This window comes from Numenius arquata, chromosome 25 (assembly GCF_964106895.1).
Source record: "Numenius arquata chromosome 25, bNumArq3.hap1.1, whole genome shotgun sequence".
NCBI classification, from domain to species: Eukaryota; Metazoa; Chordata; class Aves; order Charadriiformes; family Scolopacidae; genus Numenius; species Numenius arquata.
The window spans coordinates 4,439,004-4,462,730 of NC_133600.1; the positions used below are offsets into that span (position 1 = coordinate 4,439,004).

General features: G+C 50.0%; 2 protein-coding genes across 2 annotated transcripts in view; one reads left to right on the plus strand and one right to left on the minus strand.

The window, feature by feature from the left end:
• The window catches only part of ARHGEF18 (Rho/Rac guanine nucleotide exchange factor 18), a 45,963-nt gene extending 38,471 nt beyond the window's left edge, over window positions 1-7,492 (plus strand). Inside the window, exons 25-31 of the mRNA XM_074163757.1 lie at window positions 583-704; window positions 1,161-1,217; window positions 1,918-1,965; window positions 2,555-3,022; window positions 3,718-4,045; window positions 5,719-5,841; window positions 5,941-7,492. Coding sequence (XP_074019858.1) covers window positions 583-704; window positions 1,161-1,217; window positions 1,918-1,965; window positions 2,555-3,022; window positions 3,718-4,045; window positions 5,719-5,841; window positions 5,941-6,101 — 1,307 coding nt within the window. The 3' untranslated portion in view covers window positions 6,102-7,492. The remainder of the gene's footprint in view (window positions 1-582; window positions 705-1,160; window positions 1,218-1,917; window positions 1,966-2,554; window positions 3,023-3,717; window positions 4,046-5,718; window positions 5,842-5,940) is intronic.
• An 8,715-nt stretch (window positions 7,493-16,207) lies between these two features.
• Window positions 16,208-23,696, minus strand: LOC141475512 (ectoderm-neural cortex protein 1-like). The gene is made up of 5 exons (XM_074163903.1): window positions 23,274-23,696; window positions 23,013-23,191; window positions 22,542-22,863; window positions 17,790-19,601; window positions 16,208-16,803 (listed from the first exon to the last, which is right to left on the minus strand). The coding sequence occupies exons 1-4, from the start codon at window positions 23,694-23,696 to the stop codon at window positions 17,817-17,819; spliced, it is 2,709 nt and encodes a 902-aa protein (XP_074020004.1). The 3' UTR covers window positions 16,208-16,803; window positions 17,790-17,816.
• Window positions 23,697-23,727: the final 31 nt, after the last annotated feature.

The window sequence follows — 23,727 nt, forward strand, 5'->3', positions numbered from 1 at the left end:
AGTTAATTAATGAAGTCAGCGGAAGTGCTAGATACTGTTTATCTCCATTTTTGCTTCGTGCATTTATTGAAAAGTAAAATGGTGTTCATTTCACCGGTTGTTAATCTGTAGAATTCTTTCTGCTGACACTGAAAGGCTATATGCATCTGAAATGCTATAAGTACTTTATACAGTATGGTTTCTGTCTCCATCCACATCCGTCCACACTTACAGTGGGGCTGCTTTAAATAGAATTTTTCTACTAACAAGTATTGCTTGTTACGAGCTGGAAATTCTGGTAGCCACAGACGATCACGTTCATGCAGACATTGTGGTTGCTTCACTTAAAATAGTACAATGTAATTTGAACTTACTCTCCCTGTTTATCTTAATGCACTCTCCTCAAGTTTTGATCCTTTTTTGAGCAGTCCTACTTGTCGCTCTTGTCTGCTCTTCCATGTTGAATCAGCATGGATAAGCCGTGCAGTTGCATATTGGTTCTAACTTCAAAAATCACAATTTTTTCTGCCCGCTCTGTTAATGCGATGAGTTTTCACAGGCCTTGTGCTGGTGTGAGCTACTCATGCTCCACTCTCCTTTCAGGTGGTAGTTTTATGAAGAGCAGTGGTGGTGACCAGAGACAGTGGGACTGGAGAGGCCCTGCAGTAAGCTCAGATGTGCAGCTCCATGACCTCCCTTCTGACGCAGAAGAAGGATCTCAAACCGTATGTTGGACTTAGCCATGATTTAAATGCGTTTCCTCATGTTCCTGTTCATAATAGTGGGGCAGAGCAAATCCTGCAAAGTTAAAAGGAATAATAGCTGCTAGGGCTAGACTAGACTAGAACAGGGTTCTGTCTGTCAAATTACTAGACTCCATTAAGGATGTTTTGTGGTGCAAGTTGATAGCTTAGTACTTGCAATGCATGATAATTTGGGTTTGTATTTGTTAGTTTGATGCTGTCCCATTAATGTTAGCTTTAATCACCACGCATCTGTTTTAGCCTGGCGCCTCTGATTTAAGTATTTTGGGTATGTGTCCCTTGGTGTATGGGAGCGATCTCTGCTCCGGTGGTAAACGCTGTTCCCAAATGAGATGACCCCTTCCAGCTTGTTCTGGCAGCGCTACCAGCGCCCAACAAGTGTCTGTAGCTCAGGTGTTGCTTTTGTCGTCTTTCCAGAGTGATGCAATAAGACTGGATGACAGCAGTGGTTTTCAGCCCACCATAGAGTCTCAGGTATGTTAGTTCTGCTGTTAGGAAATCTAATGGCAAATAACCATATTATAATAATACCATGTAAAAGCAAAACAACAACAACAACAACAAAAACCAAACAAAAAACTCAGTATTTTTAACGTCTGTGGAGCCACAAGTGCACTAACAGCCTGTACTTTATGGCTCTGACGCATTATGAATGCGGAGATAAAAGTCCCGTTAGCAAACAGAGATGGGTTCTGGGTTTGTAGACACACGTTTCGGAGAGCTGGCTGACTGCTTTGCCTGTCGCTTTGGAGGGGTTGCGTGTTCTCAGCTCCATGACAAAACTTGCCTCTATGTCTCCTGTGAGTGCTAGACCCGTGTAGTGATTCAGTGCTGGAGCCTGGGGGCAAGTGGTCGTTAAATAGCTCGTGTGAGAAAAACTGATGATGAAGATTGTTCCCTGGAATCCTGGGGAGATTTGCTGGGCACTGATTTATATCTGTGCAAGAACTAATACACTAGAACTCGTGCTTGCATATTGCTCTACTGCCTGTTAATGTGTTCTACTAGAGCACTCTTGTAGCCACGCTTCCATTGGGTGTGTTGTACAGATAACGTTAATTGTGTTCACTCTTTTAAAAAAAAAAAAAAAATTAAAAAGTTTAATGTATTAAAACAGAGCATTGCTCAAGTGTCTAATGTCTTTTTTCCTCCCCCTGCCTCCCCTCCTCTTCAGCTGGTCCAGAGGATACAAACGCTGTTACAGTTGCTCTTCAGTCTTCAGGTAAAACACTATTTATTATCCAAGAGTTTTGTTAGGCATTGGATGTAATAAAATTTATACAGGTGTGCAGAAGGAGCTACCTTGAAAATGTCCCCTAAAGCTAGTGAAGTGTAGAATTTAAGACCTGAGACTCAAGGAAACAAACACTGTGTCTGGTGTTTTGAAGGAAGTGTTAGATCTCTTGTCTGAAGTAATTGTTTCCTTTTTCCTGCTCACTTAAATGCAATTCTTTGGCTGCTTTGAGCTCCATTTGCTCTCCGTGTTCATTTCCTCTTCAAATTGTTGTTGGTATACTCGTGTGTGTTCATTGGTTGTTTTTACTGTGACCTTGTGATCAGCGATATTTCGACAGATTGGATTCAAAGTAATAATTCTAGGTGCAAGAAACGTTAGTTTTGACATACATAAGCATAACTTCTTTGCTTGGCCATCTTCAGTATTGTCAGTCACGATGGGCTTGGAATTTACGTCTGCTTTTGAAGACAAAAGTGTCTGTGATCTAATCTGGTAGATGCTGTTGTTTTTTCTTTGCTGTGTATGGTTTTTTGAACCCACGTGCCTTATGCTGAGCTTCTCCTTTCCCCTCCAGGCAGTGATATCTCAGCAGGACAGCTACATTGAGATGCAACGAGCCGCCATGGTGGACCGGGAGAAGCAATATCGGCTGCAGTCTACACGAGGCAACCTGCTGCTGGAGCAGGAGAAACAGCGGAACTTTGAGAAACAGAGAGAAGAACTGATGAACGTACAGAAACTTCAGAGCCAGCTGAAGCTGGAGCAGCAGCGCCTGGAACGGGAGAGGAGTCGGCAGCAGCGGGAATTTGAAAGCACAGAAGCTCGGCTGCAGGAGCGCGAAGAGGAGACTCGGCAGCTGAGAGGAAAGTTGAATCAGGAGCGGGAAGAACTCGAGAGGCAGCGAGAGGCCTATCAGCACGACCTGGAGAGGCTGCGGGAGGCTCAGAGAGCGGTCGAGAAAGAGAAAGAGCGTCTCGATCAGCTAAGGAAGCTGAAGAAGCAGAGCACAGTGTCGGGCACGTTCTCCCCAGAAATGGGACAGGTGAGGAATTGGTTTTCTTGGAGTTTTATTTCTGTTAACCTGCTTGCCTCTAACCCATGCTTGCTTGTTACTGGGCTCCTTAAACCATCATCTGAAATAGCTGGTAATGGCTACTGCCTGAGAGATCGGAGCTTGGCGCTTCCCTGGTGTCTGTGAGATTCCACCCAGACATGAGAATATTTCTTTTTTTAAAAATACAGAAACAGAAAATAAGTTAGTTTTGAACGTGGCTGACTGAAGATTTTTTAAATACAGGCACTGCCATGTTGCAGGCAGGCGATTGCAGAAGGTGTACCAGCTACATTGGTAGTTTTATACAGCTGATTTCTAAAAACGTTTCTTATGTTTCAAAATGTGAAGGTTGGGGTCTGATTAAATTGGCTCATTTGTTACTGTCTTGAAGGTCTCGCTTTCTGTCCATCCTGTCATCACCTAATGCAGTACGCTTTTGCCTTCCTTTGCTAGGTGCGATATTAAGCAGTCTGGAGCTGCTGAGGTTCTTTTCATTGTTGAAGGACTTATACTCTTGCTCTTCCTTCCGTTTGCCATCCTGCCTGGGGCTTCATCTAACCTGTTGCATTTTTTACTAGAAAGTGCTCTCTGTTCTCAGGGGTGAGGGTGGTCTCTCCTCGTTTTGTCTGAGAGGGTGAAAATACCCGTTTGACTTTCAATGCCTTTTTTTTTTCCTCACATAGAACCAGTTGCTAAGTCATTCAGTGAGCTTCAATGGAGAAGGGGTGGAATCATCTCCACCTGTCTCGAAAACCTCTGTGAGAGTGAGTGTCTCCGGGCTGGATTACCTGGAACGGCCAGACTTGGTTCGGAGGGACAGTACCACCCTGGAGAATCGTCCAGTTCTTGCTCTGAAGAACGAAGTGCCAATACATCTCCTGAGTGCGACTAATCAGATCCAGAAACCAGCTGCCGTCCAGCAGCAGATTCCTACGAAACTGGCCACTTTTACAAAAGGAAGCAAAGAGAAAGGTGGGAAGAACAAAGCATCTCATAGGACGGACAGTTCAGGTAAGTGTATTTAAATGTGCTTCTGATCTCTGCCAGCATCACAGGGAAACGGAATGGTGTAGTTTAAACCTCTGGCTAACCATGTGGAACTCAGAAATTAATATGCTACAAATTGTTAGTGTGCTTACTGCAGCTAGTGGGCTCTTAAAATCCTTAAATTAGGAGTTACATGTGTATACTATTTAAAATGGAAATATAGCCTAAAGGGGTAATGTTGAAAATGGAGTTCTGTAATCCAACAGGACAGAATGATGGTGAGAGTTTGTAAACCTGGATGTAAAATCTTCCTGCCCGACTGCAGTGGTAAAGGAAAAGAGCAAATGTTTTGCTTGTTCTGCACGAGTGAAGTGTTTTAGGGCTGCCGTAACCTTTTCTCACTATCTGTCCAGAGTTGTAATAACACTGAATGCAATGCCTTTAGCACGAGTCGGTCATTAAATACAGGTTTCCAGGCCAGAATCGAGACGCTGTGTGTGTTGTAGAATTGAAAGGGGCTAATTTTGTCAGAAATAGAAGCAAGTAAAAATACAGTTGCCCTGCCATGGTGTAATTTCTGCTGCTAACTGTTAGGTACTAAAGCAGTGATCTTTACCAATGACAGACGCAGTAAAAACCACTTTATGGCTTAAAATAGCCTTAGTGCCAGCTTAGAATGGCCTATAATTTTAAGTTACAAAATAATCTTTTTAGCTTTGTATAGGATTCAGACTTGGCAAGTTTACCCCTCGCTTGGGCTTACACTGCTAGGGTGGACCCAGGGCCAAACCTGGCTCAGGAGGGGAGGGGGAAAGTCTCTTGCACGTTGTAGAAACATCTGTCCCTGTCATGCCTAAAGTTTAGTACAATTGCAAACTTGCTTATGCTTTTGCACGTAAATGAAGCCTAATATCCTTTTACCCTGAATCCCAAATGCTGGTAAATGGGAAAACAAAGCTCTAATACCACATCTCCCCAAGTTTATTTTTAATAGCTCTTACATAATGATCTCTGCAGTGGAAATGTACTTAATGGTGTTTTTCTGGAATTTATATGAAAGGTATAAAACACAAATACATCGGTCTCTGTTCTCTCGTGAGCATTAGTGGGATGCGTGCTGCTTGTGCCCATATGTAGATCTTAGAATAAAATGGAACAAGACTTTCTGTACCAGAGGCAAAATAGCTGTGTATTGAATTTGGTTTTTTGTGATGTGTAAGGAATGCGCACTGAGAAGAGCTCTTTGGATCCAGAGTAACCATTTCATGAATTGCTTTTATTGTTGAAATCAAGAAGCTGACAGGCCACAGCACCAGAATCCATGTACCCTGCTGCCGAGCAGCTGTGAGACAGATGGAGAGCAGAGACAAAAGTTCATCACAGTTCTTTGCTATTTGAATGTGAAGGACAAAGACTTTTTTCTCAACTGTGCTTTATAATATTAGGTTTTAAATCTGCGGTCGCCAGGGGCTGCTAGTAACCGAATTGGAATTCCTCAAGGAAGAGGAGGGAGAAAGTGTTCATGCTCTAAGCAGCTGAAGAGAAAATTTATGTAACTTGCAACAGAAGCACTAGCTCTTTGTGGTGTAGCAGCTTCCTTGGATATGCAAATGTTTCAGTAGAGTGAGCCCCAGCATGAAACAGTGAAATTTGTGAAGTACTGCTAGCCTCACTAATTTGTAAATTATTTTCTGTAGCATCTGTTGATCAGAAGCAGCTGCTTCCCCCGAGGCTCATCGCTCGAGAGGAGGGTGTCCTGAGAGGCAGACGCTCAGCGAGTCCAGTCCTCCCAAGCAGCCAGACCGCTGCATTCCAGCCAGGTATGTCTTGACCAGCTTGCGTGTCCGTGGAAATGCATCAGGCTCTCTGTGCAGTGTCATGAATCTGTTTTCTTCCATTTTTATTTTTTTTTTCTATAGAATTGTACAGCCCTACAGATGCTCAGCCAGAAGCACTTTCATCTGCCTCAGCGAACCTATTCAAGCCCAATAACGTTCACGTTCAGACCCTGGTGACCTCTCAGCCGAGTCTGTTAAATGTGCAAGATGATACCAGCAAAGAAGATGTGATTTTCTTCTAATTGTTTCCATTTAAAGATTAATCTGCTGATAGACTGTTTCAAGAACTCAGGCCGCAGTGTTCAACGTGACAGAGACCTGACGTGGATGTCTCTTCATCCCTGCCCTGTTGCTTCTTGCGAGGACCAGACCAGGATTACTGTTCTACTTTGTTGGCTTCTCTGCCAGCAGCTCAGAATGAGGGCACAGCAGTAACAATTTGCTTTTAAATCCTCCAAACACGGAAACGTATTGACACATGGCATGGGTATATAAATTCAGAGCGTACTAAAATGCTGCCACTGATTGTAATTTGCTCTATTTGGAGAATGTACACTCTTGGTGGGCACTGTCTTGTAAATTGTTATAGATGATGGTTGAACCGCCCGGATTTTTACGTAAAAAGTTTTAGTAGGCCCCAAAATGGCTGTGAATTTTTACATCCTGTTTCACAGGTTCATGGTTGGTAATGGCTAACGGTGTGTTGATAACTAGTTGACTACCAAGCCAGTCTCCTTACAGCCAGGTGTGACAGACACTGTGATCCCGCTCAGAGCAGCCAGACAGTCTCTGTTTCCTCAGTGGAGCACATGCTTGGTGGCCAGGTACAGTGGAAGAGAGAAGGTAAGCTTCTTAACGGCGTCTTCAGGGGTCAGGAGCTCCACCTGCCTGTGGATCGAAGGGTTGGACATGTGAAAATGCACAACGGAAATGAAGAGTTGGACTAAATGTACATTTCATTGGCCATCAGCTTGCACTGGGGTCCCTAGTCTCCTTGGGTTCACTTTCAGCGTTGGTGAAAGCAGAACAGGTTCCCAAGCGAAACTCCGAATGAACTTAGAGACTTGGATTTTGTTCTTTGCTGAAGACGTGTACAAGAAGCGTTTGAATGCAGTAATTTATTGTCTTGTTTAATCCTAAATTTTCTGCATCTTTTGTTTGTCTGTGAACTTGTTGGGACTTTGCTCCAAGTACCGGAAGATATCAAAGCTGCTGTTACTGCAGAGGCTTCTCTGCAGCACTGTGTTAGGAATGAAGGGAATAAGAACTGTTTGGTTTTAAAATTTTGGGGGGGGAGGGGGGGGGAAGGAAAAAAAAAATACTCTTAGCTAAACCTGTGTTGGTTTAGTTGCTCACGGCTAAACCAGCTTTGATACCTCTTGTTAAATGGGTCAGTTCTTAATCATGGAATGGTGATGACATTAAGTGTTCTGCTCGAAAGGCATTATTTCCCTTTGTAGTAATTTGCACAGTCTTTTTGTTGTATTCTGTTACGTCCCTCTGTGTTTCTATCACACACATCACCGAAGGATGTGTATTCCCATATATGTTGAATGTGACCGGTCAGATGTATTGTGCACAGGAGAGATTGTTTGGAGGGTATTATTACAGAATTAAAGAAATCAGTATCTCCGAGCTTAAACTTGGGTTAATACCTTTCTGAACACGATGATAGCTTTTCTTATATCTTTAACCCTGAGTTAAAGTGATTTTTAGCGCTGGCGGATGGAATGCCTGGTCAGTTCTCCATCCAGTCACATAGCAATGGCAGTTTGTTGATCTCTTCAAATCATTGATGCTGTCTTAGTGGCAAAGAAATTGAAAAATCCAGATTTACTGGTCAGTATGAGAGGGAAAAGATAAGCTACAAAATACTTTGTTGGTTTTATGGAGCAAGCGCTCCTTGCTGTTATGCTCCGTGGATTTAAGGGTGGTTGTCTTCAAGTGGTGTTGGTGGAAACCTGAAGCAGTGGCGCTGAGCTGAATGAGAGGAAACTCCAAACCAGAGTGGTGATACTCCCCCAACGAATTATTACTGTGAAATTGGACACACGTCACTACAATACCAAAGGACTGCTTGGTAAATCATCAGCACTGCAGAATTTAACGCAGGTTATCAGTGGCTACATTTGCAGCAAACAGCATGGGGGGAGCATAGTGATTTTCACATTGTTGAGATATGATGATGATGGTTAGAACATAGTTCTACCTTCTATTCATTTTTTGCCATTCCTAAAAGCTGGGTTGGAATGGAGGGGAATTCTTCTTAAAATGAATGTAACTTCTGATCAAGCCAGCATGTGAGATCCAGCAGGATCCAGGACTGATTTTTCAGTCGGTGATGTGGAGTCTCCAGTCGTCTCCAATACCCGTGTAATTTCTCCCGTACGCATACGGTGAAGCGTGAAGAATGCACAGTATGTTCCCTCCTTTGTGCTGTGGTTTGGGCCACTCCTAGTGAAAACTCTATACCCCCGTTGCCTTAAATTAGCAGGTTTTTAGGAGTTTTAGCCTAAAGTGAAGTTGCATCAGTGGAATAAACCACCTCAACCAAAGAGGGATGTCTCTGGGTATTTGAAAACAATTTTTGGAAACAGTTTAATTTTGTGCCTGTCCTAAAGTATGGGAGAGAGTTTTCTATGGACTGAAGGGATTTATTTGGCTACTTTCTTCTTCTGTGCAATGAATGAACTCGGATATAGAACAGTGACATCCAGAAAATAAAGTTTGCAGTGAGGTCTCATTTCTTTTAATGTTTTAACTTAAACATAACTGGTTTAATACTCGTTGTCAGCGGTGCTTTGAATAAGTTGTGGCCATTGGCAAACGGACGGGACCGTTGCAGGCTCTTGGTTCAGAACCCCAAAAGCTCCTTGAATGTGGGTCTTTAATCTGTAACTGAGAAATTACCTTCGAAGTCATTATCTGTCCTCAATCCACATGTCTAGCTGTGGCTTTGTGAAAGCTTTTCACCTTGAATAGAGACCGCATCTTCCTTCACTCTGGTGAAAACCATGCGAGGGAAAACCAGGTGTTCCCGTGGCTTCCTCCTCACCCTGCACCCAGCGTGGGGAAGCGTTTAGGATTGGCAAACGCTGGGATGTCTCATCGCTAGCGCGGGGTTTACCCTACCCAAGCGTGGTAATGTTATTTGTAGAAGGCTGAGGGAAGGAAGGAAGGATTTTCTTTAACCAAATAATGGGTCATCTCTTCGCTTTTTCAAAGCTGAGTCTGTGAAATTGTTATCGCTCCGGTTGAGTGAACGAGTTTTAGACTCTTGACTCCAATCTCCTTCCTAGAAAAAGTAACTCTTCTAGCAAATTAGATTGCAAAATACTGCTGTGTCCTGGGCTAAGTAACCTGCTGTTGGTTCTGAATCATATCCTTTCCATTTGACTTTTTGATTACCTCAGATAAAAGTTTCCTTTTAAGTGATATCTGAGGATTAGACAGTTCAAAACTCTCTGCCTCCCAGGTGCCTTTTGGCTCCTTTCTGAGCTGGGGTGTGGAGGAAATTCCAGCACGAGCTTTGAGCTGCCGCCGCTGCCTTTGCTTTGTGTCACAGCCTTAAAATTATCGTCATGTTTGTCCTTTTAATATTGTGCTGTTGCGACGTAGAGGCTGCTTCTATGGTTCTGATTTTCAATTTTAACTCCCGTGTAAAGGATGCTTCCTCCTTTCCCTTCCCGATTTCGGACTGAGGATCCCTCCACGTCCCATAGTACCAAGCACATCTGCCCCCCCTCCCTCCCCCCCGCCTGTCGTAAATGCTTTCCTACTTTTGAACTGTGCTGTCTGTGGATCGTAGTTGTGGCGTGTCCCACAAATTGAGATCGCTAATTAGTCATTTCCCGGTGCGAGGCAGAAGAATTGGTATTTCTAGAGACGCTTGCTCATCGAGGCAATCGCATTCCTGCAAAGGCAGGAGCAATTCTAAATAATTTGCGGGGAGTTTTGTCTTTCTGAGTAATAGTCAGATGATCCTGCGTACATGGAACTTGCTGTTTGTCGTTTGCATTTGCAATGAAAGTTGAAACTTAAACTAGGAAAGGGTTAAAAAAAAAAAAAAAATACTTATTTTGTTTCACTTCTATTTTCAACTCTGCAGAATGAGAGCTGAGGCTCCCCGGTGCTGCTCAGTGCTGTCCCTGTGTGTCGTGTCCCCCCCGTGCAAGGGAGTTTTGGAGCCTTTTGTTGTCTTCCCCAGCAGTTCTCACATTTACAAGAAAAAAAAAAAAAAACAAAACCAAAAACCTTGACGCCAGGTTACGTGTGTGCGATCCTTGCCTGACCACCTTGAATTTTCCCTGCGCTCTCTTTTGAGGCCAGACCCAAGATCTTTGCAACCGCCGGCGGCTCTTTATCATTTACCGTCAGCACGTTATCCCTCAGACACCGTTTGCGTGAGCTCTGGTTCATGCCATTTGTGCCATGTTTATAAACCAGGTTTTTGGTTTTTTTGGTGTGTTTTTTTTTTTTTTATATTTTTATACTGAAAGAAGCGGGAGCACTTTTAGAAAAGTTTCTTTCAAATTCCGTTTCTGTTTGGACCTGGAAGGAAATCTCTCCCGACAGTGGATCCTGTTGGCGTAACCGCGTGCGTCTCGCTCTGAGCTGTGAACTCTCTCGACGCTCTTTAGTCTTAGGTCTGGTTTCTAGGCCCACCTTGCACTGTAAAGATTTAAATAAATAATCATGGTCCATGGTTAAATTGACCATTTTGTTGGGGAAGCCTTTGGTTTTGGTTTTTTTGTTAGGGTGTAAACAGTGTAAATAATTCCTTTACTGTTGATACTGCAGTAGCAACATCTTTGTAGTCTTTATTTTATTTGTAAAGTCGATGGTTGAATGTTAATATTCTGTTGAATTGTGCACTCTTGATTAATTGTAAACTTGATCTTAGCACACCAAATGATGATTTTTACAATGATTGCAATGTTTCCCCACTGAAGGATTTCAGAGCTGCAATAGGACTGAAACCAACTTCTAGCAATAAAAAAAAAAAAGCATTTAAAAACCGACTGCCTTTATGTATATTTATATTTTGATTTATATTTTTTTCTATCTGAACCAAAGATCAAAGCAGCAGCCACTTCTCACGTGCTTCGTATTTTCCACCCAGAAATATCGTGCCGTATGGACGAAAGTCGGGGTTTTCCAGAGGAGAGGACGGAGCCTGGGAGGTGTTGAGCGGAGGATAGCGATGGCCGCAGACCTTCCCGGCGAGGTGAGCACGCCAGGGAAAAATCAGCTGGGCTCCGACTGCCTGAACCCAGCGCACCAGGGAAGGCATGAACTCTTAAATTGCTTACGTTAACAGGTAGGTGCCAGCCGGAGACATGCCTGGCTCTGTCCCAGCCGGTATCGGTTCCCGTTTGGAACGAGTGTAACAAAAATAGAAACTTTCTCTCTGGTGCCTGTGCCAATTTGGCAGCGGCGGCTCCCTCCCGGCGCCGTCCCACAGCCTCTGGCTTGCTGCTCTGCTTCCCGGCGCCAGACCGGGCAAGTTGTGTTTCCTGGTAAAAATCCCCACTCGTGGCATGTTGGCAAGCTCGGGCCGCACGCCGCAGCCTCAAATAAAATTCTGGAGATTGGCACAGATGCGAAACTGGGGAGAGAGTGGGAGGACTTGGAACTTGGTGCTCTCGAAGGAAGAGATTTGATTTTTTATCGTCAAAATCCTGCGTTGAGGGGAAACCCTCGGCCAGTTTTGGATCTCTGGGAGTCGCTTTGCGCAGCGATAAGTCTCTGTGTAGCTCCGAGCATCCCCGGAGGAGCCGGGTTCCTCGTGCAGGAGTCGGTAGAACACAGTCAGCGTTTTTCAGGCGGTTCACATCTGGGTTGCGACCCAAACTGGAACTCAGTTGGAGAAAACACTAGTTTTTTCTACTTTTTCCAACGTATGTAAATAATCAAAACCACCTCGGCACACCGGTGTTTAAAACAGGACTTGATCTTTATGGGGAGTAACGGACTGATGTGTTAGCGAATGAGATTTTAAGGCGTGTGTGGGGATAAGCTTTTGCTTGCGCTGCCTTTGAGAGAAAATTCCTTCCATCTGCTCCTGGCCTGCTCGGCTTCCAGGGAGCTGGGCCACGGTGGCCACTGGAGGTCACTGCCTCTGTGCGCCTCCACATCTCCCTCTCCCTGGCTAGAACAAGGCGAGCAACTTCATTACTAAATATTTTTCAGCAGCAAGAAATGGGATCAAAGTGATTTCATGGGGGGGACGGCTGAAAGGGACAGTCTGGGACAGAAGTTACGAGGAGCTGCTTCCGGAGCAGTGGGTTTAATTTTTATTTTCTTAATCTGGTTGTCCTCTCCTGCAGCCATAATGGTGTGTCAGACCAGTAGGGGTTGGTTCTAGGAGGACAGAAGAGCCGGGATCAGGGAGATCCAGGGTTAGCGTGGCTGAGAGGGATCCCTGCAGGGCGGATTCCCACCGGGAACAGCCTGGAGCTCCACAGGGAAAAGTTGAACTCTGGGGCGGAATTTGCATCTCTTGGAAGTCTGGTGCTGGTGCAGCCCACGGTGTTCACACCCGGGCGGGTGTTTCTGTGCTGTGCTTCAGTTCTTGTCGCAACAGCCGGGCAGCCGTTCCCTTGGTGATCGCGCACACCGTGACTGAGGGTATCCTTGAGGATGCTCGTCTGCGAGATGCGTTCCCCCTTTGCCACAGGCAGGGTGTGATTTCGGGGCGGGTGGCGGTGCCTTCAAGAGCTGTTAACTCCCTCATACCAGTATTCCAGCAGCTCCGCCCTGCCTTGTCTCGCTCAAAAATCTGTAGCTAATTAACCCGAAACCCAAACCGCATTCTTTCTATTGGGATGAATCATTCCGAGGCCATAGGCAATGACCAGCTTTATGCTAAACCTTCCTCTTTCATGTGGGCGAGACGCGGCCGATGGTTCCCATAACGCGCATCTGAGATCCATTGGGAGCCAGATGCTGGAGGACAAACACGCCCAGAGGATATTGGCTCCGCGGTGTGCTCCGACAGTGGGAATGTGCTGCTTCTCTGCCTTTCCCTTTCCTCACCCCCCAGTGACTCAAATCCAGTTTAATTTCTCATCCCAGCGATGGGGCCGGGCCAGGGCTCAAGAGAACAAGGGGTGTGTGGGTCCGGTCATTGTGTGGTGCCCGCATTGTCTGCTGCTTCTGGTCCCATGGGATCTGGCGGAGGATAAAAGCCAAATCCCCTTGGAGCTGGCAGTGCTGGGGGGTGCGAGGCAGGGTCCCTGGCTCGGGGACGGTGTCACACGCACGGGAGGCTCAGACACGGCAGGCATCGCTTTGTCACACGGCTCCGTGTACGCAGGAGCATGAGAAATCCACGCTGATGTGCTTCTCCCATGTCAGAGCAGCAGCTGGTGCCTTTCCACGGCGTGTTTCACTGAATTTCACTGAAATTCAGTTTTGCTAGACCCGAGGCTATCCCAGATGCAAAATCTTCAGGGGATTTCAGGCAGGTAGCTGTGAAATGTCCTTTCCCCCTTCTAGAACATGTGAAGTCATGGACAGAGCTCACACTGTGTGTAATTAGTGCTTTGTTTTCCCTGGGATGCTGTGGATTGTCACCGTGACAGCAGCGTCTACTCCAGGTCCTTGCTAGAAGCGTGGTGGGAGCGCTGTGGAACACTTCAATGATCCATATCCGATCTTAGCCAGAAAAAAAGGGCATTTCTCAGGTACTGCTGTGCTGTGTTTTTGCAGTTAACAGCACTGCCCGTCGAGCGGAGAAGGCAGAAAGGCTGTGTGCTGTCTCGGCGCTCAGGGGCTGCTGAGCAGGATGCAGCTACGCACCCAAAAAGCAGCGTATTTCACTTAAAATCAACGCTGGTTGTCCATCTTGTGGCCAGGAGGGAGGCGGGTCAGTGCGATGCTGTGAGTTTCTCGGGCTGTGGCGGCCTGCAGGTTTTGTGTGAGGAGAGGAACATCCCGCGGGAGAAGCGATGTCACGCTTAGGTTGCTTTGGCATCGAGCCTGGTGCTGCCCCTTTGTGTCGCCTCTTCCAGATGTGACTGTGGGCTGGGGTCCAGCTCCTGCAGCTGGAGGGGAGCAGCCACGGAGCGGGGTTCGGGGCTCGGAGGAGGGGCCTAACTTTGAGTTATATCGAGATTCTAAATTAATTCTATCAACTCAGGATGATTTCTGTTCCAGTAACCAAATGCCAAATTCACCCGTGGCCCAGTTGGCCTGAATCTTCTGGCCCCGGCGCTGAAGAAGCAGTGATTGGATCGACGCGTGGAAATGTCAAACTGGGAAAACAGGTCTGTGCCGTGCAGAAAAAAAACAAAAAACAAAAAAAAACCAAACCAAAAAAAGGTGTCTTGTTTTCCCCAGGGCTGCTCCTCGCCGTGCTGGGAGCCGGTTCCTGCCAGGAGGAGGTGCAGCTGGAGGGACAGCGCGGGGCTTTCTGCCAGCTGAAAGGCAGATGAAGGCAACGGAAGGCAGCTCCGGCTCCCTTTGTTGCCGCTGCGGAGCGGCCAAGCCCAGGTGTGCTCGAAGTGCCGGTTTTCCCTGAGAAATCTATCATCTGCTACGCAGATACAGGTATAGTTTGGAAGGAGGAAACGATTCACGGAGGCTCCAGCAGCAGGGCCGCTGGCTCCTCGAGCTCAGCAAGAGAGATATCGAGGTGCTGGAGCGGGCGCAGAGGAGGGCAACGAAGCTGGTGAAGGGCCTGGAAAACAAATCCTATGAAGAGCGGTTGAAGGAGCTGGGACTGTTTAGTTTGAGGAAGAGGAGGCTGAGGGGAGACCTCATCACTCTCTACAACTACTTGAAAGGACATTGTAGAGAGGTTGGGGCTGGTCTCTTCTCACAAGCAAATAGTGATAGAACAAGAGGGAATGGCTTCAAGCTCCAACAGGGTAGGTTTAGACTGGACATTAGGAAAGAATTTTTCACAGAAAGAGTGGTCAGACACTGGAACGGGCTGCCCAGGGAGGGGGTTGAGTCACCATCCCTGGATGTGTTTAAGAGCCGTTTAGATGTGGTGTTGGGGGATATGGTGTAGGGGAGAACTTTGTAGTGTAGGGTAGATGGTTGGACTCGATGATCCCAAGGGTCTCTTCCAACCTGGACGATTCTATGATTCTATGTCCCCCAAGTGCAGCTCGGGTGACACCCCAGCGCCAGGAGCGGGAGGCAGACAGAGCTCTCCACACTCCCCCCCCGCCCCCGTGCTGCTGGAAACCACTTTGTCCCTGCTGGAAAAGGCGGATGTGGGCCGGGAGCCAGGGCTTATTGCTTGGCAGCGTAAATAAAACAGCTGCTGCTCAAATGGCCATGAATGAAACCTCCGCTCCCCCGACTCGCTGAGAAAAGTCGGACTTTGTCCCGCCCTCAGGAATAGCTGCAGGTAGAATAAAGGTGAGGCGGCTCCCGGCTCGCTGACAGGAGCGGGGATGCTTTCTGCTGGCTCCTCATCCCGGCCGTGTCCTGGGCTGTCACTGTCCCCTGGGCTGTGGGCGCAGGGTGTCCTTGCCTGCACGCACTCGTCGCGTGTGAGCCATTGGGAGCTCTGGATGGTTGGACTCAATGATCTTAAAGGTCTTTTCCAACCAAAGTAATTCTACGATTCTATGGGTTTGCAGGGCAGGCTGTGGGCTCCTCTCCCTGCCGCCCCTTGGGCTCGGCAAGTGATGGAGGGGCGGCACAGCGGGGGTAAAAAATGGGGAAAAAGGTCCGGCCTGGGGGCTGAGAATGGCAGAGGCCTCAGAAAAAGGGATGGAAATTAAGCCGGTTTATCTGCTTCAGCCACCAGCAGCAGGGCAGCTTCCTTCCAGTCCTGCCAGTTCTTGCCTATACAAGCAGCTAGGAAGGGTTGTGACATTGATTTATTTCACTCTGAAACGGAATGATGGCTCACACCCAAACCGTGCTGCTGTGGTGAGACAGTCGGTTGCACCTTTGGTGCCTCTTTCCTCTGCCCGTGCCCACTCCTGTCTCATTCCTCCCAGCCTTAGCAGAGCTTTTCCTTCCCTCCCGCTGCCCCCGCCACCAGGAGCTCGCAGCCCTCGGGGAGAGAAGCAGCAGTGCTTCCTCCCTTCTTTTTGGCAGTGAGGAAACGCAGCTTCACAAAGGATGACCGGATAAAGGCAGAGAACGGCTAAAATCTTCGGAGTTTTAAACAGATTGATGTGTCCTTCAAAGCTGGAAGGAAGTATGGAACCTGAGCTTTCCCAAGTCTTGTGTTACAAAGATCCAGGAAGAGGCGAGCCCTCTCCGGATGATGAAGGTTTGGAGTCTCTTCGCTCTTTTGCTAAACATTCTCTCAAGTGTGGGCTGGGAAAAGTTGCGGCTGAAGCGTACAGAACAGGCAAGGGCCAGGGTGGATTTTATTCAGATGATTTATTGAAGCAGCTCCAGGCTGAGTAATAAACACACACAACTGCTGTAGAGATATATATATATAAAAAAAAATTAATAAATGTACAGAAGCAGCCCATGGGCAAAGTACTGTCACGTGTTAAGACATTTCAGGCAACTGCCTCTGGTGCTGCCAGCATTCCCAGTCACAGCAGAGAGCAGCACGGTCCAGAGCCTGCCGCCAGTTACTTAGGAGCTTCTACTAAATATCACTTAAAAGAAAATACTAAACGAAAGAAGTAAAAAATACTCCTCTGGTTCCTGCTCTGAGATCACGCGAGTTAGGAGAAAACGTGGAAACCTTTTGCCGTCTCAAGGGACAGCACAAGCTGCCAGCCCAAGGAGGTCCCTCCGTGCTTGTCCCCTCCCTGCTCCGAGGGAAGGGGATTTACAGAAGCGGTTCAAAGCCGAAGCCGCGTTGCCGTCCTGCTGCTGCTCACGGGATCCACACGAGGGCTGGCATCCGGGACAGGTCACAGACTCGCTGGGTAGGAGGAGGCGCTCCTGTCGCCCATGTCTTCCCTCTGGATCCTCGGTGAAGGGAGACACTGGCAAAATCAGGTGTGAAGCCTGTAATGCAGAAGAAAGTATTGAGACACCGGCGTGCAGCAAACCCAAAAACTCCCCAGGTCTCAAAACCTCAAACGCTGCTGTCCTGGAGTGGCGGCTGCTTATTTCCCTCTCCATCCCAGAATTTTCTATAGGTATCGCAGGATATTTTATCACAAGTTCATTTGGGTAGTACATCTTTTGCAATGGGAATGCAAAGAGAAACCTGTGCGGGGATCTGTGATGCACTGGCATCTTTTCTGCCAAGAGCCTTTAGAAAGGTTTCATTCCAGTTGCAAATTTTTAAAAGGTTTATGGCTGTGCAGCAAGAAAAAAAAATGGCATGAAAGGGACACCAGAGAATAATTAGAAGCGGAGAAACCCTGTGTTTATATGTAGACAGGGTTTGTCTTACAAATGCAATTACCAACCATTCTGGGACTAAATCCCAGCTATGATCTTGTTCTGGCACCAGCTCACAGCCCTGGCGTCCCACAAGACATTTGGGTGCCACCAGCAGATTAACCGTGGCACCAGGAGGAGGAGGAGGAGGAGGAGGAGGAGGAGGCTGCGCTAAAAGCGGCACCAGTCCCCCCCTGGCACCGTGCGGTCTCCCCCAGCTCCTGCAGACAGCCTGCCCCTTAACACAACCACCGGCTCCACGAGCTTTCTGTACCAGGGACGACACCCAATCCTCCCAGAGAGCATTCCCCAAAATCCTGGCATAGGCCAAGACTCAGTGGAAGGGCTTGGGATGCCAGGTTAAGCGTCCTGTTATTTACACTAATCTTCTACCCGCAGCATTTCAGCACCTAAAGAGACGTTCTCTCTCCTGCAGGGTTTTTTAGATCCCAAACTACCAGCCTGGAAGCACGTTTCTGGAGCTGATGTTCGCACAGGGCTCTAGGACAACTCTGGATCCACGTGCGTCTGCCCCTGGGGGGTTTAACCCTTGTTGCAGCACAAGGTTTTATAGAAGAGCCCCGGGTTGATCCCTGACTATTTACCTTCCAGGTTCTTTGTCACGCCGTGACTCAGGCAGAAAGGTACTTCCAGGTGCTGACGAAGGCGGTGGGGATGAGGGAATAAGGCACCGTGGTGACGCTGCTCCAGGTGTCGGATGATGGGTCGTAACAGTCCAGCGTTTTGCAGCGCTGGGCCCCGCAGTAGCCCCCCACCACGTACAGCCTGTTGCCCGACGTGACAGCACGGCAGCTGATGCGCTTTGCGGTGACGTCCCCGAATTTGGACCACTGGTAGGTGTCACTGTGGAAACGGTAAGCGGAGCTGGCGGAGAACTCCGTGTCCCCCCCGATGACGATGATGTGGCTGCCCACCACGGCGGCGGCCGTGTACCTCCAGGGCTGGGGGCAGCTGGTGGGCACCGTCCAGCGGTTCTGGCAGGGATCGAAGCACTGCACCTTGGGCAGCTTCTCCTGGTTGGCGCTGGTGCCACCGAAAACGAAGAGCTTCATCTTGGCTCCCACCACGGCGGCGTTGCTCACGCCTTCTCGGAGAGGGGCCACCAAGGACCATTTGTCCAGCTGCGGGTCGTAGTGTTCGACTTGCTTGAGAGAGACGGAGGGAGAGGCCGGGAAGGCACCGCTCACTGCCGTGTGACCCCCCACCACGTACAGACAGTGGTCCAGCTCAGCGGAGCCGTGGCCAAACCGCGCCACCAGCATGGGAGCAGCTTTTGCCCACTCGTCGTGGAGGGTGTCGTAAACCCAGACGTCTTTGGAAGCACCGTTCTCGGAGCCTTTGCCGCCGGTGATGTACACTTTGCACCCGATGGCGCAGGCGCTGCACTCTTTACGAGGGCTTGGGATGTCGGCGCGAGGAATGATCTCACGGGTTTTATGATCCAGCATATAAATCTTGTCGCACATGAAGGTCTGGCCACCCAGCAGCAGGAGGGCCTGGCTGACCTTGCGGGGTCGGGCGCAGCACCCCGTCACCAGCCCATCGTTTTGCAGGATCTTCATTTTGCATCGTACGGCGTCGGCCACGATCTCCTCCCCCAGTTTGTGGCTGGTCACCAGCTTCTCACAGGCCACTTGCTTCCGCAGGTAGGACTCGGGCAGAAGGGCCAGGCGGACGGAGCGCAGCAGCTCCGGTAGAACTTCATGGCGTCGGGGCAAATCGTACCGGATCCAACCTATAACAGCTTCGTAGACCAACGTCTCGTCCTCCACCTCCAGCTCTTCGCTCTCCACCAGCTCCAGCAGCTTGTCTTTGGGCAGTCGGAGGAAGTCCTCGGTCTTGCAGAGCGAGGTGAAGTTGGCCAACGCCATCCTCCAGGACAGCTCCAGCAGCCGCTCGCAGCAGTGGGCATCGGACAGCAGCAGCATGTTCAGGCAATTCCCAGGGTAGAGATTCTTCTCCAGAAAGTCAGCCGAAGCGTCCCGAATGTCCTGAAACTGCAACATGTCCCCGGCCTCCAGCAAGGACTCCGCGTTCTCCTCGTTAATCAGCACCCGGGCCGAGTAAGCGTAGTCCAGCAGCAGCTCCAGCACCTCGGGGTGGAGGGAATCGTGGAAGTTGACTTCGGCGTCCCTGCTCTCTTTCAGGCCCCCGCTGAACATGGCGTCGAAGTAGCGGCTGCAGGAGGCCAGGACGGCCCGGTGGCAGTGGAAGGCCTGGTTCCCCGCCCGCAGCACCACGTCGGTGAAGAGGTGCCGCTTGCGGAGCAGGTTGAGCTGGGTGAGGAGGCTGTCGGCGTGGCCCGGTTTGTGGAAGAGGTGGATGTTCATGGAGCCGGAGCTCGAGCGGGATTTCCGGTTCTCGTGGCTGCTGACGGACATGGTGGTGAAGCTGCTCTGCAAAGGAGAAACCGGAGAGTCAGCGGGGAAAGCGGGAAGGCCAAACTTCTTTGATGCCCCCAGCTGCGTGAAACCTGCCAGCGCGGCCGGAGGTGCGTGACACCCCACCCCGCCGACCGAGCCACCGGGACCGGCAGGGGTGCAGCTGGGGTCGCCCCGGAGGGCTGTAGCGGGAGCACGGCGACGGGAGCACGGTACCCGGCCGGTAAGTGGAGCTCGGAGCGGGCGTCCCGTAGCGGCGGGGCCTCCCCCAGGGCAGACCGGGGCACCGGGCGGTCCCGTACCGAACTCCTGTGCAGGGCACGGCCTCGCGTAGCACCGGGGAGAGGGGAGACGTGCGGTCCCGGTGCTGCCCACCCCACCCCACCCCGCCCCGCTGTCCCGCACCTGGCCGTAGCTCGCTCCGGTGCCGCCGCACTCGCCACTCGCCGCCCGCTCTGCCGCCGCGCCCCGCCGCCTCCGCCGCGTGGCCACCCCGCCGCCGGCCCCGCCCCCTGCCCCGCCCCCTTCCCCGCCGCAGCAGCCAATCAGCTGCCGCAGCGCTCTCCCCTCGCTCTTTGTGAATGGGAGCCGGAGGGGGGGCGGGCGGGCGTGCGCATGCGCCGCCCCTTAACCCCTTCCCGCCCGGCGGCGCCCGTGATGGCGTCAGCCTGCCATAAAAGGGGCCATAAAAGCCGGAGTCAGGGTTCTGAGCTGGAATCAGCAGCTCAGCCGCTAACGGCCTTGCTGACAAAGGGAGGTCACGGCCGGAACAAACCGTCCCTGCTCAGCAAATGTTTCCCTGCGCAGGGCAAAGAGGGAGCTGGGCTGGGCTGGGCTGGTGGCCGCAGCAGAAAAAAGTTAAAAAAAACCCCTAGGTTTTGGGAAAATCGGGTCTGCCCGCGTGAGGTCTTGTGCTCAAAAAGAGTGAGTGCTTCCCTGGACAGTCAGCAGCAGCCACCAGAGGTGCTTCAATACCTGTGTCAGTGGGGATCAGAGCCACTCTACGGAAAACGTGAATTTCAGGAGTTCTGAATGACCCGATTCTGCTTCATCTTGGCACGTTTCAGTTTGTCCTGCGCTTCCCCGGCTGCAATTTAAAAATCTCTCAGGAGGAGCAGAAGCGGATGAAGCAAACGCGCTTTAGACCAGTTCACAGCGTCCTTTCCCTAGGTGAAAATTAAAAGCCCGGTTTAGTTTTACCACTTTGGCATCAGAGGCGTGTGTGTTTGGGGTTTGGTTTTGGTTTTAAATGGTGTTTAGTTCCACCTTGTCCCACGCTAAGCGGGAGAGAGTGTCCTGAAGGAAGGGTTTAACACGGTTTAAGAATTCAAAGAGATAGAATCCGATTTATTTTTTATTAAAAACCCACTCAATTTCAGCAGGAGCCGCTGCAGCGGGTACCAGCTCGGGCACACGACCTGAAGCCTGACTAAAGATAAAAAACGAGAGTCTTTTCCGGGTAACGCCTGCCTACACCCCGAGTTGTACCAAAAACCTTCAAATCTGACCTCAAATTCTGAGCGCAGTCAGGACGGTACCCCCCCGTGGCACTTGGTGGGGTGAAGGTCCAGATAAACAGCCGGGACAGGGGGAAGGATGAAGAGTATCAAGACCTCGCTCTGCTCTTTGAACGCAGGCAGGAGATAGAGAGTTTCACGTGTCCGGGCCAAAAACAACAGGAAAAAAAAAAGAGCTCAAACCACCTGGAAATGGGGTCCATGTCACGCTGCGTTGCCGAGAGCACCAGCACCGCGCAGGCTAAGCAGAACTGTTTTCAAAAGGCGCATTTCCATGACAGTTAGTCAGGTGCTTGGAATTATTTTGGGAGGACGGCTGGTAGCACACGGGGAGCTGCAGCCAACGCAGCAGAAATGTGTGGGTTTTTTTTATTGCGGCCTCGGCACCCTTTGGAGCTTTCTAGAACCAGATAAAGAACATTTATCCAGTTATCGGAAGCAACGATCGCTCAAGGCCACCTTTGAAGCATTCATCTCGTTTATTATTGGCACCGCCTAGAAACAGAACTGTAAAACTCATCCTGGCATCGCTTTATTGGTCCTTTGAAAGGTGATTAAGAAATTTGCTGCTTTTTTTTTTTATTTAAAAAAAAAAAATAAATCAGTCCGTTGGCTTCTGCCAGAGCCTGGTGGAAGAGCTCCACCCGGTGGCATTCCGTAAAGGCACAGCTGGAGGCTCAGCCCTGCTACTGGTTTAACTGGGAAGTTTCAGCTTCCAGTATTTCTCCTTAAATGAGCGGTACAGACTAGAAGAAAGCTTTGCAAGGCACTGCTCGCACCCGCTGTTTCTTTCTAGAGAAAAACAACCGTCACAACCAAAATAACCCAAGGAGCCTCCCTGGGCCAGGCTTGGGGCATCTGCTCTGGGCTCAAACACCCAAACATCTGAGGGAGAAACCGCCACGAATTCCTGGGTCAGAGGAGGCACCGAGCGCTGAGCCTGCAGCTCGAATTTGCAGGATCCGTCCCTCAGAATTTTTGCGTCACCGAACCACGGCTGTTTCTCTGCCCAATGCTGGCTTTGTGCGCTTTTAAGTGACAGCGAAGACTGGAGGGTTGCATTTGTCTTTTTGGGACATAGGAAGGAAGGAAGGAAGGAAGTGCCTTTTTTACCCTTCTATTTTACCAATCCTAGGAGATTTCTTGATTTTTCCAGAGGATTCGCCTGAAAGACTTCTCTGATGAAGAGTGATAAAAATTGTTAACTGCAAACAATCCTCTCTGTGATAAACATCTTGACTACAGTCCCAATTACAGGACGTGTGGAATCACAATCATCAACACCAGGGACACATACACTCTGCCTCACTAAAGGCGTTTTTACCGTGCAAAAACTGGGCTCCTGAAGCTTAATTATGGTTTATACAGCTTCAGAATCTCCTCTTCGAGATGCCTGGTAGATATTAATCAGGGAAGAAACGGTCCCCAGAAGACCTACTAACCATGGAGGAAAGCGTCCAGCCCAAAGAAACCCTGGAGGCAGCCAGTGGATTGCGTTGGAGAGATCCGCCATGTGTGAGAGGACGCTCAGAACTTCAGCCTTCACTCGGGCTTTCATTTCCTTTTGACTCAGAGGCGAAGATGCACTGCTGGAAGCAAGTGTAATAGTATTGATAGCCCGTAACGTAGTAATAATTAGTGACAGCTCACAAGTGAGAAGAGATATGTTTGTGTTAAAATAGCTGTATAGCCAAGGAGGGAAATCATACCCCTTGTGCTGCCTCAGCTTTCTTCTTAACTGGAACAAGATTCTTAGGGATCTGAAAAGAACAGAGTTATTTCTCCTATAGCACTGAAGGACAGGTTTTTTTCTTTAGCCTTCTGCAGCCAGGAGCGGCTTCATTTTAGCCTGAATACAGGGAACATGGTTCATTCCCTCTCCTGCCTGTGGCCCCCCAGCCAGCCTTACCGCAGAATGCCCAGGAGCAGGGAGAAAGCCCAGAGGGCTGTGCTCAGAGTCCACCACTTCTGAGAGCCGACGCGGAGGATGCCGGCGTCAGCCGCCCAGGCGACGTGCTCGCAGGGGAAGTAGAGCTGGTCAGCCAGGTTGCTGAGCACCGACAGTCCCCGCACCAGGCCATCCTCGTCCTGCAGGGAGCACGGGGGACACGCCTTGGCGCCTGCGGCATGGCCGGGAAGACTGTCACTACACCCTGTGCCCCATGCTCACCTTGGGGCCCAACCCGTAGCTGCAGCTGTAGCTGAGCATGGCTAAGTCGTCAAAGAGGCGCAGGGTCGTGCGGGCGGCGTTCAGCTGAGCCGACACGGCCAGGAGGCTCCCGGGCAGCCCTGACGGTGGGGCCTGTGACCCGGCCAGCGCCCCGCCCGCCAGCTGACAGCCATAGCAGAGCGCACGGACCTGCGGAGGCACAACCCGGTGAGGACCCGGTCGTGCGGGACAAGGCAGGACCCCACCGGGCCGCTCCCGCCACTCACCACCCGGTCCCGGCCTCGGTAGGCCTCCAGCGCGGCGACCAGGCCGCTGAGGCCGCCCGACGCCATAGCAACGCTTCCGGGGTGTGACGTCACGGCGCTCACGGCCCACCTGGCGCTGGCGTGGGGCACGCCGGGAAGGCAGCGGAGCCGTCGCCATGGCGACGCGGCCTAGCGGCTACTGAAGCCCA